We start from the raw sequence: 17,098 nt of genomic DNA, 5'->3' as shown, positions 1-17,098 counted from the left end.
ATGAAACAATTTCACAACCACAGATTCACTAGCCTGCTGCATTCCACGAGGGAGCTGGATCAACTTGGGATCCTTGGGGATAATGTGGCAACTGGGCCAGCTAGGCTCCTCTGTGATTCCAGAGCTAATGGGAATTAAAAGACCCAAGTGAAACAATTTGAGGGTATAACTGCTCTGAAGCAATATTTGTTTCCTCTTTAAGAAAAATACATGTAAAGTCTATTTCAGAATAAATTTCTTTATATCCAGTAGTATGCCTTTTTTTTTTTTTGCTGAATTGGTATTTGATGCTTTATATTAAAATTGGTTGACTCAGTGGGTGAGTAAACAGGCAGCTTCTTTCACATCTGGCTGATAAAAACTCTTTTTATCATCACCAGGAGTCGCCCCCACCCTCGCCTGACTCCGCCTAAGGTCGTGGGTCGACGTGTGTGTTTTTTGTCTCTGCTATGGATAAAACCTCATCTACGGAGCCTGCTCGGGCACGCGCTTGTGGAAGATGACCGACTGTCTTTGCTGGTACTGTTGCTTGCGCCGCTTCCTTTTGTCACATTGGCACAGCAGCAGCATCTTGAAGGTGGTTCTGAATGTCTTGTTGCACAGGGCATAGCACACGGGGTTCACGGTGCTGTTGATGTAGCACAGCCAGTAGCCCAGATTCCAATAGGTTTTGGGTATGCAGCTGTCACAAAAGGTGTTCACCAGGACCATGATGTTGTAGGGGGTCCAGGTGATGATGAAGGCCAGCAGGATGGCGCTGAGGGTCTGGGCTGCCTTCTTCTCCTTGATGAGGGACATCCTCTTCCGCTTCGTGATCTGACTTCTGGTCTTCAGAGCAAACCTCTTGGCCAGAGTGGCTTCCTTGAAGGACAGAGGTAGAGTGGCCGTGTTCTTACCCACCGAGGAGTTGGCGTCAGAGGACTTGGCTGTGTCCACAGCAGACTCTAACTGGATGGGAAGCTTGGAGAAGCTTCTCTGAAAGCTGCCACCATCATCCACGCTCCTCTGGGCCTGCAGCTTATTGGCATTCTTCTCGGTGTCCAGTGCCCGCAGCTCCTCCTCAGGCACCTGCAGGTTGTCTGACGAGGGTAGCTTGGTGGAGTTGAGGATGGTGCTGTGACCCGGGAGCTTGAGCACAATGGAGTAGATGGCTCTGGTCTCGGAGCCAATGTCCTCCTCGTCGGAGGAGGCCGAGTTTTCCAGGGAGGCGGCAGCATCGTTGTTGTTCCAGCTGTCGCTGCTGCTGTGGTCTTGGTCCATTTGCTCGGCGCTGGGCTTCCAGCTCTTGGTGGTGAACCAGAAGTGGCAGCCGCCATACTTCCTCCTAGCCGAGCGTTTCAAGCTCTGCTGCTGAAGTTCGTAGCTGCTGCAGCTTCGAGAACTGCCTGTGGGGTGGACAAAGTTTTCCGCCTCTGCTTCTGTCCCCGAGGCCTGCAGCCCAGCGAGCTCTTTGGTACGTTTCTCGGTTTCCTTATAGATCCTCCAGTACAAAATAGTCATGATGGTGACAGGCATGTAAAAGGCGGCGATCGCCGTGCCGAAGGTGATGGTGGGCTCGCTGAGGAACTGGATGAAACACTCCCCTGGAGGCACCGTTCTCTTCCCTACGAAGTACTGCCAGAACAAAATGGCAGGCGCCCACAGGACGAAGGAGATGACCCAGGCCAGGCCGATCATCACCCCAGCTCTTTTGGTGGTTCGTTTGGCTCGGTAGGTGAGCGGCCTTGTGATGGAGAAGTACCTGTCAAAGCTAATGACGAGGAGATTCATGACGGAGGCGTTGCTGGCCACATAATCAATGGAGAGCCAGAGGTCACAGGCCAAGTTCCCCAATGCCCACCGATTCATGATGATGTAGGTAGTAAACAGATTCATCGAGATGACCCCGATGATCAGGTCGGCGCAGGCCAGGCTGAGGAGGAAGTAGTTGTTGACTGTCTTCAGCTGCTTGTTGACCTTAAATGCCACTATCACCAGGATGTTGCCGATGATGGTGACCAGGGCCAGGAAGCCTGTTAAGAATGCAATGAAGACCACCTGCCAGATGGTGTGACCTCCCAATGGATCACTGGTGGTATCATCGGGAGAGGAGAAATTCCCAGCTGCTTGTGAAATGTTGTAGCTGCCGAAATGAGTGACAGTCCCTGGGGGCAGGCCTGTATCTGAAGGACTGTGTATCCAGGAAGTGCTGATGTTTGGAAACAAAGGCGAGGTGGTACTGTTACTGTGCAAGGTCATTGTGACTCTCTGACATAGTCTGGGAAAGAGAGAGAGAGAGAGAGAAAAAATGCAGTTAGGAAAGTTTCTGCCTTCGTTTGATATGTCCTTTGCATGCATTAAAAGACACAAAAGATGTGTTAATAGGATGCAGGGTCTCAAAGAAGCAGAACCTTATCCAGTTCATTCTCTGATTTTAAGGGTGAAGAGTCTAGGGCTAATGGAGATGGATTTGTTCAAGGTGGTACAACTAGCTGGTACGATCTATTGAACCTTGCTTTTTCCCCATTTCTAAATATATTCCATGACATACTATTGCCAAACAAACAGCATACTTACTTCTTTTATTTTAGAAAGGGGAAATATTAGGTGCTTACGTGATAATTTTTCAATATAGTGCTATCATCATGCTACTTGATAAATTAACTTGGTTCATTTGCATTTTATCCACCTGGGCATTTACCTGCCTGAGACTTTCAACAGCAACTGTAAGGGATGCCAGCCATTTAAGCCTCACTGGAATAGGCAAAGCCAACTCAAAGCAAGACAGGAGTAAGTGTAAATCAACTCACATTCTACCTCCCTTTAAAACATGGATTGACGACATGGTGTATTAGTTTCTTATAAGGTTTGGCAGCATGCTCATTTCTTCTAGACTTTCTGAGATGCCTTTAGTCTTCCCCATATCTTGGTTACCGCAAAGATTCCTGGTCATGGTAGCTAGGTTTCCTTCTCCCCGGCTGAGATACCTTGCATCCCTTCTTACTGTCCTCCTTGGGCCACCCTGGCCCAGTGGCTCTCACAGACCTTCAGCACCTTCGGGACTCTCAGCCCTCATAGCACTTTCTAACTCTCTGCCTTCATGTCCCATGGGAACTGGTCACATTCTGTTGCTTTGTTTTCATGTCTTCTGATAAGCTGATTTTATTATCAGTAAATGTAATGCCCAAAAGTTCCAGTGCTTTACACATCTTTTAAAAATATCTTTCCTCTTTTGTCAATTGATGTCACACCAGATGTCTGTTACTTATCATTCTTTCAGCTGTTCTTCTGGAAATAGCCTGTCTCGAATACTACTTGTCATGAGTGACCTGGTCCCGAGTCCTTGGCCACATTAGTGGACTTAAAGCAGATCCAAAGAGGGAGGGTCAGTTTGGGGAACAGGTAGAGATGCTGGAAAAAGAGAAAAATTCTCTTCTCTTTGGGATTGCTGGATGCTGGTCAGCCTAATTGTAAGCATGTGGAAACCTGAGAAGTAGGTAAACACAGGGGAAAGCTGCAGGGAAGGAGACACCAGGAGGGAATGTGGGAAGCAGCCAGCAGGATGTGGAGTGCTTTGAAAACTGGATTTACCTCTTTCTAAATCAACACCACATCTTTGACCTTGCTGGTTATGTGAGCCAGCACACTTCCTTTGTTGCTGGGCTTGCTGAGATAGGTTTCTGTTACCTGCAACTAATAGGCTCTGATTAACATATTCTGTCCTTATCAACATCAGCACCTGGTTCAGCTTCAGAGCTGTGGAATTCAGGAAGTCCCAGCCTCTGCCCTCTGAGAACTACCCCCTAGCTGGAATATGGGATGTGAATAAAATACTTTTAAAAGTACACAGTTATTTAGACAATATTGAATCGCTCCCTGTGGATAGTCATATTATGTTGGTGCAAATTCAGCAGCAACTGATCTGTTCAGTTGACAATGTGGTGAAAGAACATAAATAAGAATTTCAGAAATAAGCCTAAGGTCAATGGTTTTCTTTTAGTTCATTTCATCCTGTGAATTTCTCTGTGGCTAATTCTACATTTGTTCTGTTCTAAGTGGAATCCAGGGCTTCTTGACTAACCATTAGGAAATGTTTCAACCACAAATCATCACACATCACTGTGACTTGTACTCTTTGGCCTAGCTGGCCAGTGGCCATCATTACTCTCATGACCCTCCATTAATTCAGTACCTAGGACCATCTGAAAATCTCAGAGATGTGCTTTTCCTCATTTTTAAAGATTTTTAGAACCTGTTGGTGGTAGAATGGATGTAGATTATGAGCTCAGCAAACATTTTACAGCCATAAAAGAGCCACTAAAGGGGAATGGCCCGTAGTCTCCTGTGTACCCATGTGATACAGTTCCCCAAGGACAATAGTTAATGAGTTAATAACCACAGCACTCCTGATGGCAGCTGTCGGACTTCTTTCTGACAACCAGTTACATGCCAGCAAAAGGCACCAAGGGAGAAGGGAATCTGACAGAGGGCTGTGACATACAGGAAAGGGACACGCTGACTGGGGAGCTGAAAGGACCAGGAGGAGCGTCACCCAACAAGGAGGGGAGGCAGTGTCTAGGGAGGACCATGGACCCAGACACCTTCATCCCACTCTGCACATAAGTGGGACGCTTTTACCCCCAGCAGTAGCTTTTCACTAGAAAGCAGTTCAGCTGAGTGGTAAAGCGAGGTCCTGGAGCTCGGCTGAATGGGTTCCCGTTCTGCCTTGGCCCCCGGAGTGTGCAGTTCAGACTACTCCTTCATCTACAAAATTAGAACACTACCACCCAGCCTGCGGGGTCTGCAGAGGGCAGGAAACATCCTGGAGTGGCAGGCTAGCACTCCAAAGTATCCATGTCTATGTTGCTTCCCTGGTCCCCACGCTAACGTCCTGCGTCTGCAGAGCTGGGTTGTTTCTGCAGAAATTCAGGGACAAAGAAGCCTGTCCAGGCTCAATTTTTTGCTTTTAAAGTGAACTTCAAAGACTCTGGTAGAGATAAAGATCTCGAAGGCAAGGTCTTTAAGCACCTCAAACACTTAGGATTGAGGAGCAAGGAGTGGACAACTGGCCTAAGCACAAGGCAAGTAAGAAAGACCCTCCCCTTGCCTCACCCGGACTGAATACAGTGCTATATATTCTGCTCAGAGTCAGCATGGCAGAGGATCCAACAAGCAGTAGTCCTGCCCTGAGAAGGGAAAGTCAGGCTGACCAGTCCTGGATTTCAGGTGTGGAAGACCCTGAACAGGAAACCCTGCTGTAAGCTGCATGGCACGGGACCTCCAAATGCAGTTTTAAGTTATGTGACAGAACCCTTGATCTTGCTGATCTGAGTGTATGCCAGATTGAAAGTGCACGTGTTTACCTGCAGAGGTATGATGTGTCTCCTCACCCCCAATGCACCTGAGCTCTTCTCCCAGTCACGGACTCCCTTCCCTGCCAGGGCCTACCGTCTTTCCCTTTGCTGTTCAGGGGGACATTGCTGCCTGCCATTCCTCTTCAGAGCACACCTTGTCCTCTCTTCATAGCCCTGGCAAGGGATGTTCCTGGTGTCCTCACCGATTCGCATCAAGGCTGGACCCCACTGTACTGAATAAGGGAGTGTTCCTAGGTAGTCAGGAAAGGAGACCCTCCTGCCCATCCCCACCTTGGTTCAGATGCCCATACCTGGGCCATCTTCTGTAGCTTTCTCACTGGTCCCCATGCCTCTGGGCCAAGATCCCTCACTGCAAGGATCCCGGCTGTCTGGAGGCTCAACAATTACAGTCTCACAGTAGAAAATGATTGACAGGTCACAAGGACTTCAAGAAAGAATACCTAATACTTACTAGACACAAAAGTCACCTACTGGCTTTTTTCAGGTCTATCTATAATTTTATATATTATATGTAATTTCCCAATACTCAGGGGTTCTAGGTGAGATCCCAGATGAGATGGTACTAAGCCTGGGATAAATCCCTCAGTTTAAGGTGCTTTTTCTGAGGCAGACACTTCTAAGCTTCAAGAACTTTCCCCATCCCAACTCACAGCCTGTGTTCTGTTGAGTATTTTTAGTCTGCGGAGTTCATTCATGGTCAACGCCCATTGAACTGACCACACTGGGGAGAAGATCCCGGGGATTCTTCCTTTTAATGCTCAGGAAGAAGCAGTGATGGGGGTGGAGACCCCATCAACCTGTTGGCCTTAGCACTTCATGAGAGACTCTAGGCTGGGGTGCCAGGATATGAGGGTGGTGGTGGGGGAGCCAGGAGCAGAGCAGACTGGACTCTTCTCTGGGATGCACAGCTGCTCCAGCCCCATCAAGTGCTGGGTGGGGAACTCAGGAAGTGCTGTCCCAGGGTTCCAGGCAGCGGAGCTCAGGTGAGAACACAACCTGCCTGTGGGCACCCGGGAGACTTTGGGGGCACATGTAATTTCTGGTCCAATCCCCCCCCAGGGGGTGGGTCACATGTGCAGGCACACAGCACGGGGTTGGTTCTCGACTTCATCTTTGAACGTGTGTTTGTTTCCATATCCTTTGACCATTTTTGCTTCATTATATTTTGGAGCACATATGGAATTGATCCACTAAGTTTAAAATGCAAGAGCCAATATGAGAATTCAAAGATAAAAGATAAATCGAACAGAACAGGATATATCAGAGTACATACTACAGAATGATGATAAATGTTGCTTCATGAAACTTTTGCCTCACATGACAGATATTTTTCCATGAAATCATGATGGGCATATAATATAGATCAAGGTCAACAGTGTTTGAAAGCCACTGCACTGGATATTTTAAAAGAAAAGGGTAGGGCTGGGGATGTAGCTCGGTGGTAAAGCTCTTGTCTAGCACACACGATGCCCTGAGTTTGGTACTGGGAACCATCAAAAAAACCAAAACAAAACCTCATATGAAATTAAAAAAAATAATTTGAGCATACAGAGGTTAGGGGAAATTGAAAGATAATTATGGAAAATTTGTCCCTTCCTAATTATGGAATAAAAATTTTCTGGGGTTATAAATCTGTAAAACATACAGAATATTTTTTAAAATTAAAAAATGCAACATGAAAATAAATGTGAAATTCCTTAGAGAAATGGAAGGGGCCAATATAAATATGAGACACTTTCTTTGGGATGAATTCCAAAAAGATAAACTCATTTTACTTCCTCTAAGCCATCCTGGGAGCAAATTATCCTAGAAAAAGGATTCAAGGATCTCAATTTTTAAACCCCTTGAAATGATACAAAAGCACAAACTAACGTTTTCCCCCCAGGAGGTCTAAATTAATTCTACTTCCTTCCTTCTTTCTTTCTTTCTTTCTTTCTTTCTTTCTTTCTTTCTTTCTTTCTTTCTTTCTTTCTTTCTTTCTTTCTTTCTTTCTTTCTTTCTTTCTTTCTTNTCTCTCTCTCTCTCTCTCTCTCTCTCTCTCTCTCTCTCTCTCTCTCTCTCTCTCTCTCTCTCTCTCTCTCTCTCTCTCTCTCTCTCTCTCTCTCTCTCTCTCTCTCTCTCTCTCTCTCTCTCTCTCTCTCTCTCTCTCTCTCTCTCTCTCTCTCTCTCTCTCTCTCTCTCTCTCTCTCTCTCCCTCTCCCTCTCCCTCCCTCTCCCTCTCCCCCTCCTCTCCCCCTCTCTCCCTCTCTCCCTCTTTCTCTCTCTTTCTTCTTCTTTTTTTTTTCAGCATGACCAGGAGAAAGAACATCTTTGCAGTTTACATCCAAGCCTTATTTTTAAGAACAATTACTTCGAGCTTCCTTTCTATTTGGAATGGTATATGCATCATATTGGGGGTTTGTTTTAGGTCTCTGTTTCACAAGAGAGTCTGTTTTCTGTCAGAATCACGACCGCACTCCACAGTGACGAAGCGTCCCAGAGCCATCATGGTTTGTGAGTGGTCTGCTGGCCACTAGGTGGCAAAGTCAACCCACAGAACGTCCTCCGTTACTAGAAGGAGCCAATGCAGGAGGCTGCTCCCCCACCAGGGACCAGGAACCAGGAACTTCAGCTTAGATCAGTCATGCAGCCCATGGAGGAGATCAGACAGGACAAGGCGGCTTTGCAATCAAACGTGTCTTTAAAGGGAATCAGATTTGTGAACTTAGCTCTTGGTTTTCATTCCAAGATGCAAGGAGCAAAGATGTTACCTAATATGGTGCAATTGCTCTTCTTGTGACCAAAACATCCCTGAACGCCAAAACTGGAATAAAACACCATTTAAAAAGGAGAAAACTTATTTTTAAAGAGTTGATTTGTCAGGTTGTGGGCGCTGCCTTTCCTGAGCTTTTATTCAACTCGACAACCAAAACGCAGGAAGCTTGAGAGGGGTCTTGCATTCGTACTGCTTATGTGTAGCAGTCAAACCTGAAATGTGTACCTTGAAAACAAAAACCTAACTGGACTCCTGATTATATGTATGAGCAAGTCTGAAAAAACTTTGTTATTAGAACTTCTAGATTGATGCCATGGAGCACAATGCAAACGTGGGCGGTTCTTTGCAAACATTAGCAAGACCCCCTGGAGAGACCCTCTCACTGTCCCTGAACTTGCTCTTCTCTGAGAGAGGAAGGAAGAAGTGCAGCTGGATTCTGTTTAGGCAAACCTTCGTGATCTAAGATTTGCTTATTATGTTTTCAACATCTGCAGACATGTTTATTAGCATTGACTTCGCATACATGTGCTTTTGTCACGGAGGCTGAGGAATAGTGCTTTAAAAACACCACCGGAGCTAACAGAACCGTGGAAATAATTTTGCTTAAAAACCTAGCAAAAGCCATCCTTTGGACTAAATATTTCTATGTCAGCTTATGTACTGAAAGGACACCTGGTGAAGAAACTCCTTTGGACCTAATATTTATGCATTTGTGATTAATTTAATCTAGACTCATTAAGATTTTTTTTCAAGGTCCATATTTATCAGAGTATTTATTTTTACAACTGGACATGTTCCACACATCTGATTTCCTTTCATGCTTTAGCTTATTTGCACACCACAATTCACACAGGTACCTGTAACTCTTAAGTTTGAGAAGAAAGTAAGAAGCACCCTAGCAGGCCCTGACACAAAACACCTAAATCCACCTGTGGGTGAATCGCCTAAGAACTCTGATCTTGCTTCCTCATCTGTAAAATGGGCCCACGGTACCTGAGGTTAAGATTGGTAGAAAGGCCCAGTATGGACTGCTTGGCTCACCGTTGTTTCTTAAAAATGGTAAAATGAGTTTAGTAATTTCCTCTGATTGGTTGATTTTAAGAAATGTCTATTTCCATGGCTCACAGGAGCTAATTTTTATTGAGACTAAAACAGTGATTCTGAGCCCAGGGAGACTCTGCCCCGGGGGGTGATTTGGCAATGTCCAGAATTATTTCTCTTGTCACAACATGGAGAGAATGTGTTTCTGGCATCTGGTGGGTAGATGCTAGGGGTGCTGCTAAATATCCTTTAATGCAGAGGACAGTGCCCCACAAATAATTATTTGGCCCAAGATGTCAATAATACTGGGGTTGAGAAACCCTGGCATAAGGACAGGCAATAGAGGTCCAGAAAACGTTGTAGCATTCTGTCTGCCAGGAAAATCTGGAAGATGTCCTGATACTAATTAATGGGGCCAACTCCGAGTCTCTGCAAGAATCAGCTCTCACTTAACTTCTCTGGAGACCACACTGGGCATCCTCCCGCTAAGGACGCATCTCCTATTCATGCACCCAACCCTTCAGTCCTAATTTCAGGTAGTAAACACCTTTGAGCACTTACTGCAGGCCTTAGACTGGGGACACAATTCTTGTTCTTGAGGGACCATTTGTTGGCATTACTATCGACTAAATAAAATAATAGCCAGAGTAGTAGTGTTGATGATCAGCTTTGCATGAGTCAGTGAGGAGGGAGCACAGGGGTGTGTTGTGAGTCTGTAGGAATAAGCCCCCACCCACCAGGCAGGACAGAGCAGAGCATTCCAAACGGAGGGAGGAGCCCATGCCAAGTCCATTTCCCAGTGCTCCCAGTGTGCCCTGCATGTGTCCCTATTAGAGCTTGAAGCATTTCCGTTTGTGCCTCCTAGGCCACTGGAGGACCCTTCAGGAAGGTTCCGTCTTCTCCTACCCAATGTTTTACTCTGAAACAAAGCACAATCTCTTTCTAGCTTTGAACCCAGAACCATTGCCTCTACTCTGATCTTAACTGACAGCAACATAGCTTTACTTTGGCTGGGACCACCGGCAACAGAAGGGCTTAAGAAGACTTGGAGATCAGGCAAATTGGCCAGGAGTCAAGATTGCATTGGGTGAGCAGTGGCTGGAAGGGATGAGAAGTTGAGGGCTGGGGCTCCAGAGGCAGCTGTAGGGAAGGCTGAGGAACCAATGGAAATTCTCAAAACTGCTTCACATCGGGGGTGGGGGTGGGGGAGTGGGACAAGCACAATACAGCTAGAGGCCCCCAAGGGAACCAGCGTCACTTGATAGGAAATGATTTGGCACGTGCTCTCTGCTGCCCCTGACTTACTCTTATTTAACACTTAGAAACCCCTAGCCACTGGGGGGTTGAGGGAGGTGATAGCCAGCCTGGGTTGAGTCCTGGTTCACTGCTTATGAATCATGGGACTTTAGGTCAATAATTAAAGCTCTGGGATCCCCAGTGTCCCCGCAGCTGTTGAGCAGATTCAATGAGATAATCGGCAAAGCCTCAGGAGGTTTGCAAGTGTTGGTCTTCTCTCTGCTCCCTGCACATGTCCACAGCTGAGTCCCTAGGACGTGTCATCAAGGCGGCCATCAGGAGGCACCCATGTGCACGAGCAGCCACCTGGGCCACTTCTCTTTGAAACAGCCCTTCCTGTATCTGTGTATTTTTATTTTACTATGAGGTTGCAAATCTTTTGAGGACACTATCGAAGGCTTTTCCCTCTGTCTTTCCTTTTTAAAAAATTCAGTTTCTAAATCTGTTTTAGAATCCCTGTGTTTAAAATAGAGCAGCTCGTCAGCAGATAAAACGTTTAGAGGGTCGATATTCAATGTATATGGCTTGATTTCCTTAGAGAAGCAAACAAGGCAAGAAAAGGTGTGGTTTCTCTCAACACGTAAGAACCAAACGCCCCTCAGATGGCAATGGATGCTTCTGAAAAAGAGAGAGGCGGGAGGGAAAGAAGGAGGTGGTCCACAGGGTGGCAAAGCCCCACCGTGGTGGGAACAACTTGTGGGGATACGCAGCGAAGAATTTCACACAAGGCTGAGGTTGAGGGTTGTCCTGGGAGCACAGGAAACCAGGGAAATGAAAACAGGACACCATGATTTTATTTGGATTTCTATTGTCCTTTCAGGGACATGCTTTCGAAGTTCTATTCCATAATCTTAAAGGCAAACATCAAGATGACCGCAGGGAATTGCTGGTTTTGACCCCACTGCTTCCTTTACTGCTGCAACTGACGACCCTGTCCTTCAAAAAGTGGTACTTTCTTACATGATGTGAAGGTCCCCATTCAGTGAACCTCGCAAGGACCGCGGGAGGAGGGACTGTCGGGTCCACTTGAGGAGGGACTGTCGGGTCCACTTGAAGGGTGAAGAAACGGGTATAGGGAATGCTTACACATTTGTCATACGGCGGCTGTCACTGCAGAAGCAGGACGCCAGCCCAGGCAGCCTGCTCTCCAACCTCTGCCCAGCCTCAGCCCTAGCAAGCAGATCTCTCAGGGACAAGCACAGCTTTCAGACAATGTCCCTGTGTATACGGCAGAGACTCAGTCCTCTTGCCCTTGACTCTCTGATTTCCATGCCTTCAAGGTAACCACTGAATAAGTAAATATTTGTTATGTGAATGGATATGTTCCTCCAAAATCTGTTCTTCTACAAATTATATATGTGCCTCTAAGCACTTACCATGTGCCAGGCACTGTTCTTTGTGTGTTCACATATTAGTTCATTTAATCCTCACCGCAATACTGCAAGGCCAGTGATTAAAATGCCAGATGAGAAAATGGAGGCACAGAGAGACTTGGTGCTTGGGCCAGGGTCACACAGCTTCTATGGTGCAGAGTTGAGATTTGAACCAAAGCCAACTGACCACAAAATTTGCTCCTAACACCCTTTGGGCATTATGTTCTCCAGCTTATCTTTTTGTGTATTCCACTTAAGAATATATCATGGACATCATTCTCATTCTGTGCAAATACATCTTTATGTCACATATGCTTTAAAACACAAAGAGGGACTGTCCAGGATCTCGTAGTTGGCACCTTGTCATGGCTTTGGCTCCAATAGAATTTCCCGAGCAAGAGAGGACAGGGGACACCATGTTTGCTGAGGACTCTTTTGAATGAAATGTTGCAGAGCTCAGCACCGGTGAGGCCAACACAAATCTCTAAGCTTCTTCCGACAATAACTTAGATTGTTTTCAGACTCGTCTCTCCCTCTTGCTCTGCCACCATGTTTTTGGAGGAGTTAAGGCCCAGGGCCTCAGGTTACCAGTGTTTCAAGGAACTAGTCCTCAGCTACGTGACCACACAGCTGTGCAGAGAATCAAATAACTGAACAGATGTGCAAGGATCGTGTTGAAGCACGAGATGGATTAGGACCTTAAGCAGTTCTTATAACACCAACGCCAAGGGCATTTGCAGTGTAATTAAAACATAAAAGGTGAACTAAATTCTTTAAATTTGATAAACAAGTAGAAAAGATGATTATTTTATTGAAAACACTACTTGAAAGGACGAAACAATACGTCCAGAAACTGTGAGAATCAAAATAAAATAATAAAATATGTTTTTTGGCACGATCGGTCTAATTAAATATTAGAAAACAATGATCTCTTGTTTTGAATTTCCTGAAACCAAATGGACACTAAAGCTCATATCATTGTTAATTCTGGCTCGATGGGATTAAAAACAAAGAGGCAAAGGAACAAAGTTGGACCCGTCAAACAAAACAGTGCGAATACTTATTCTGAAACATGAGAGGAATATGATTGAAAAATTAAACACAGTGAGTGTGAAATCAACACAAGTGGTCTTATTCAGACAGAAAAAGAAGAAATCGTGCTGAGATCTATGAATAAAAACAAACAAAAATAACTGCAGGTTGGAGGTTGGTTGGTGCCTGGAATTATTTTTCATGAGCCCCCATCAAGTTGTACCTCCTCTGGGCGACACGGACTCACCTCCCGGGCTGTGCACAGGGATCTTGGCATGGAAGATCCCTTGCTCCCACCTGCCTCCAAGCTCCCTGAGGGCAAGAAATGGTGCATGTTGTACGGCAATGTACGGCAGGAAGTGGATGGTCTGGAGCCAGATCCACCACCTGGAACTGCAGGATGCACCTACTTACCTGAGCAGAGCACGCCACCCACTCAAGCTTGTGGCTGACAGGGGATCACGTCCCTGTATGCGGTCATTGTTATCGAGATCTTTTGACGATAGCTCACATCGAACACTTTGTGGAGCTGATCTACCACAATGGAGTAGTCAATCTTCTCCAAAGGAATTATTTTTGCAGTGGCCAACACGCAGATTGAAATGATTTTGAAGATTTTGCAATGCTAGCAAAAGAGTCAATGCATCACACTGTACTTGAGATCTCACTGCTGCACACACAGTGCCGTGTATATTGTTGAATCGCTGCATTTCAGGGTGCGTGACGCATGGTATAACCACCTCTGTGATGCTAGGGAATGTCCACTGTATATAGAGTGTCTGCTTTGTGACTTCTATAGTCATTAGATGAAGCCCTTATTAATAACTCTGCAAGGCAGGTAGAATCCTCAGCATTTTATGTAGAAGAAACAGGCTCACAGGGTTAAGTAGACACTTGCCCAAGGCACCTTGACCAGGCAAGCGGCAGTGCTGGGATGTGAACTATGAGTGTGGAACTTGGAAGACCTTCACCAAAGCAGCTCTTTGTTTCTTCAACCGACAGTCAGAGGGACGGTGGGGTCCTCTCGAATCCCATTGATCGCGTGATCATCATTGCCTGCATGCGACGCTGGTTCTAGAGTCAGTAAAGGTTTGACTCCTCTTTACTCTGTGAGAGCTGACCCAGAGAATGGGTCATAAGAGAATTGAAGACCAAAGGCCTCCCTGAGGCTATACTGCCTGTCTCACACTTAACACCATCATGGCGCTTGATGCCGTTAACAATGGCAATGTCCCTGTTGGGGCACGGACACAGACGCAGCCATCCAGCTCAGCTGTGGTAGCCCGGGACTGACTGGCTGGAACCTGGTGAATCAGTCTGCAGGGCCATGGGCAGAACTGAAAACGGAGGTGACCTGAGTCCTTGGGCAGGTTTACCTGGCAGCAGAGGCCACCCTGAGACCCCTGCCTTCCTTCCCTTGATCCTGGCAAGTCAGCACACCCCGTGTAGGAAGCTATGGGTGGCACTTAACTGCTTAACACATCAGTGGGCTTCTTGGTGGAGAGAGGGACAATGGCATCAGAGCCAATGGAGTGCCAGGTGACTGTGCCTTAGCCAGTCTAGTTCTCAGGGCTTCTCTTACTGACTTACGAGGGCAGGTGTCAGCATGCATATGTCTCCAGGGACCATCCACACCTCCATCTCAAGAAGCCCTTTCAACTATGAAGACAGGCTCTGAAAGAAGAGGTTTTTATTTTTAGTTTTTAAAACTATTTCTTAGTTGTCAATGGACCTTTATTTATTTATATGCAGTGCTGAGAATTGAACCCAGTGCCTCACACATGCTAGACATGCACTCTACCACTGAGCTACCACCCCAGCTCAAGTAAAGGTTTTTAATAAAATTTATATTTCAAAATATTCCCATCAGGGAAGATACAGACTTTGCAGAGACTGAAGTTTATATCATTTTGAGGTCTGCTCCTTTAAGAGGATGAATGCAATATAAAGTGCATTGCTCCCCCTCCCTCTGGGAAAAGGCTTGAGGTCTCAGCTTTATCTGCCTCACAGCACTATCTTCATTCCAATCACACTCTGGATGAACCAGGTGTGGTGGCACTAGCCTGTAATCCTAGAGACTTGGAGGCTAAGGCAGGAGGATCACAATTTCAAGGCCAGCCTCAGCAATTTAGCAACACTGTCTCAAAATACAAAGATCTGGGGATGGAGCTCATCGGCAGCACTGCTGGGGGGCAATCCCCGGTGCTACAAAACAAAACAACAAAAAACCTAGATGATTTAGTTAGGGTTGAGATACTGAAATTTTAAAAAATATCCCGTGTTTAATTACCAAACTAAAGCTACGCGTGTGCATGAACTAGAGGAATGAAATTCTTTTCAAAACTATCTCAGCGAACAATGCAAGTGGAATGCTGGGAAGGGCAACTTTGGGCATCTGACTGCCCAGGTGTGACGCCTGCCCGAGAATGAGGCTTCTGAAGGTGGATTTTGCTTTCAAAGGCTGGAGTCCCACTGTGCGCCAGTCAGTTATCACGTTAGGAAGACGGGGAGCTAAGAGCGGATTTCCTCTGCTGGAAAGGTGGTATCCACGCAGAGCCCAAGGCAAGGCCAAGAGCCATCTGTGAACATGGGAACATCTATGTGAGGAGCTGTCACCGAGCTGGTGAATAGGGAGGACAATGGGACAAATCAGGACAAGTAAACGTCACATGGAGGGGGGCTCGGTTTTTCTGAGAATAATACAGAATAACGAAGAAGAGGTTACTTTGATAAAATCATGTCAAAGGGACACTGGGTGGTAGCTCTCTGCCTGTCTGGCACAGGCAGCTCACATAGAGCCTAGCGGTGCTCACTGGGACCCAGCCGGAGCACAATGAGCATACGTTGTGACAAATGGCACTGAATCCAGCTGCAGACAGGTGTGTATACTGAAATTCCTGAAGGCATGCCAGGTTCAGACAACTTAAAATTCTTAATTAGAGATCTGGAAGTGAATGCTAATGAAATTTTCACATGATATTAGATTTGCAGCTATTGTAAGTCCAAGCAGACATATGGAAATTGATGGACCCACCTGCAATCATACAATTTATTTAAAGAAAACCTCTGACCAGATGTTATGCTACCCGTTGCCACTAAAGATAGAAGATGCACAGAAAGATTGAGTTTAGACTGATTCCAGGAAATATTTAAATAAGATATGATAATGAGACAGAAGAGCTGGCCCTGAGACGATGTCTCCATGGAAACTTCTATTTTTTTCTTCCCTGTGATATTTTAGATTAGAATACATATCCATCAGGGCTGGAAACCCTTGGTGCACATACCCGAAAGTAATATCATGATCGTTAGCACTTCTCTCTTCCCAGGGGGCATTCTTCCTCTGCTGGCCAACCATGGCTGCCTACAACCGAGACCTAATGCTTTGCTCTATTAGACCAGGGTTTGGGTATCAGAGAGAACGAAATTCAAGGCTCAGATTCTGCCTCAACATGCATCAGGAATCATTCCTATCTCCCTCGCTTTCTCAAAAATATCACTACCATGTGATTTACACTGGCTTGAAATAACACACAAAAAATTAGGGGAGTAGCTTATGTGGTACTAAATATTTTAGCAGAACTTGGTTGATCACTTAGAAATAGCTACAGGACCATTTAGAAATAGTTTTGAGAATATTTTCATTAACATGAAAGGGAGGACAAGCAAGGGAGGAATCAGAGAGGTTAGTTTCCATTCAACAGAACAGACTAGCACAGCAACCTCGGAAGGGTTTTGTCCATCCACTGTAGGCGGATCAGTTACCTATTTAGCGGAAGGTAACCTTCCACTTTACTGGAGTGGCCTATTAGGGAGCTGGATTCCCTCTAGGGCCTTTAAGCGAAAACCAGAGCAGGTGTTGCATTTCGGGAGGAAGAATGGCTTAGTCAACATACAAGGGAAGCCGCACAGGTGTGACCTCTTGTTAGATTAAAACACAATATGTTGCTTGAGTGTGTATCACAGAAAGTCATTGTTTGGTACCAAAGTTGTCACCAAATAAACTTATCAGCTGCTAAAAATACCGGGAAGGTGAGAGCCGCCCCCTCCCCCTGCGCTGGCAAGGTAGAGGGAACTGTGACCACCCACAGAGCAGGTCCAGCGGCCTGCTGAGGGGCAGAGCCGCCCCCCACCCCCCGCGCCTACCAGGTAGGCAGAAAGGTGACCACCGGCAGAAAAGGCCCAGTGGCCCACGGCTGAACAGAGCTTCCAATCACTCCTGCAAGGTAGGCGGGCCTGCGACCCAC

At 46.2% G+C, this 17,098-nt stretch overlaps 1 protein-coding gene and 1 long non-coding RNA gene across 14 annotated transcripts in view; one reads left to right on the top strand and one right to left on the bottom strand.

Annotated features, from left to right (window-relative positions):
- Window positions 1-247: 247 nt before the first annotated feature.
- Window positions 248-17,098, bottom strand: part of Chrm3 (cholinergic receptor muscarinic 3) — a 424,602-nt gene continuing 407,751 nt past the window's right edge. For all 13 annotated transcript variants that reach the window (XM_048812582.1, XM_048812577.1, XM_048812576.1 and 10 more), the window contains one exon: window positions 248-2,257. In XM_048812582.1, the coding sequence (XP_048668539.1) occupies window positions 466-2,238 (1,773 nt within the window). In that variant the 5' untranslated portion in view covers window positions 2,239-2,257 and the 3' untranslated portion in view covers window positions 248-465. The remainder of the gene's footprint in view (window positions 2,258-17,098) is intronic.
- The window catches only part of LOC125619539, a 7,801-nt gene continuing 5,519 nt past the window's right edge, over window positions 14,817-17,098 (top strand). Inside the window, exon 1 of the long non-coding RNA XR_007351064.1 lies at window positions 14,817-16,883. This is a non-coding gene — a long non-coding RNA (uncharacterized LOC125619539). The remainder of the gene's footprint in view (window positions 16,884-17,098) is intronic.

This window comes from Marmota marmota, unplaced genomic scaffold (assembly GCF_001458135.2).
Source record: "Marmota marmota marmota unplaced genomic scaffold, marMar, whole genome shotgun sequence".
NCBI classification, from domain to species: domain Eukaryota; kingdom Metazoa; phylum Chordata; class Mammalia; order Rodentia; family Sciuridae; genus Marmota; species Marmota marmota.
The sequence above is the reverse complement of the archived record's forward strand: the minus strand, read 5'-3'. Positions and strand labels throughout refer to the sequence as shown.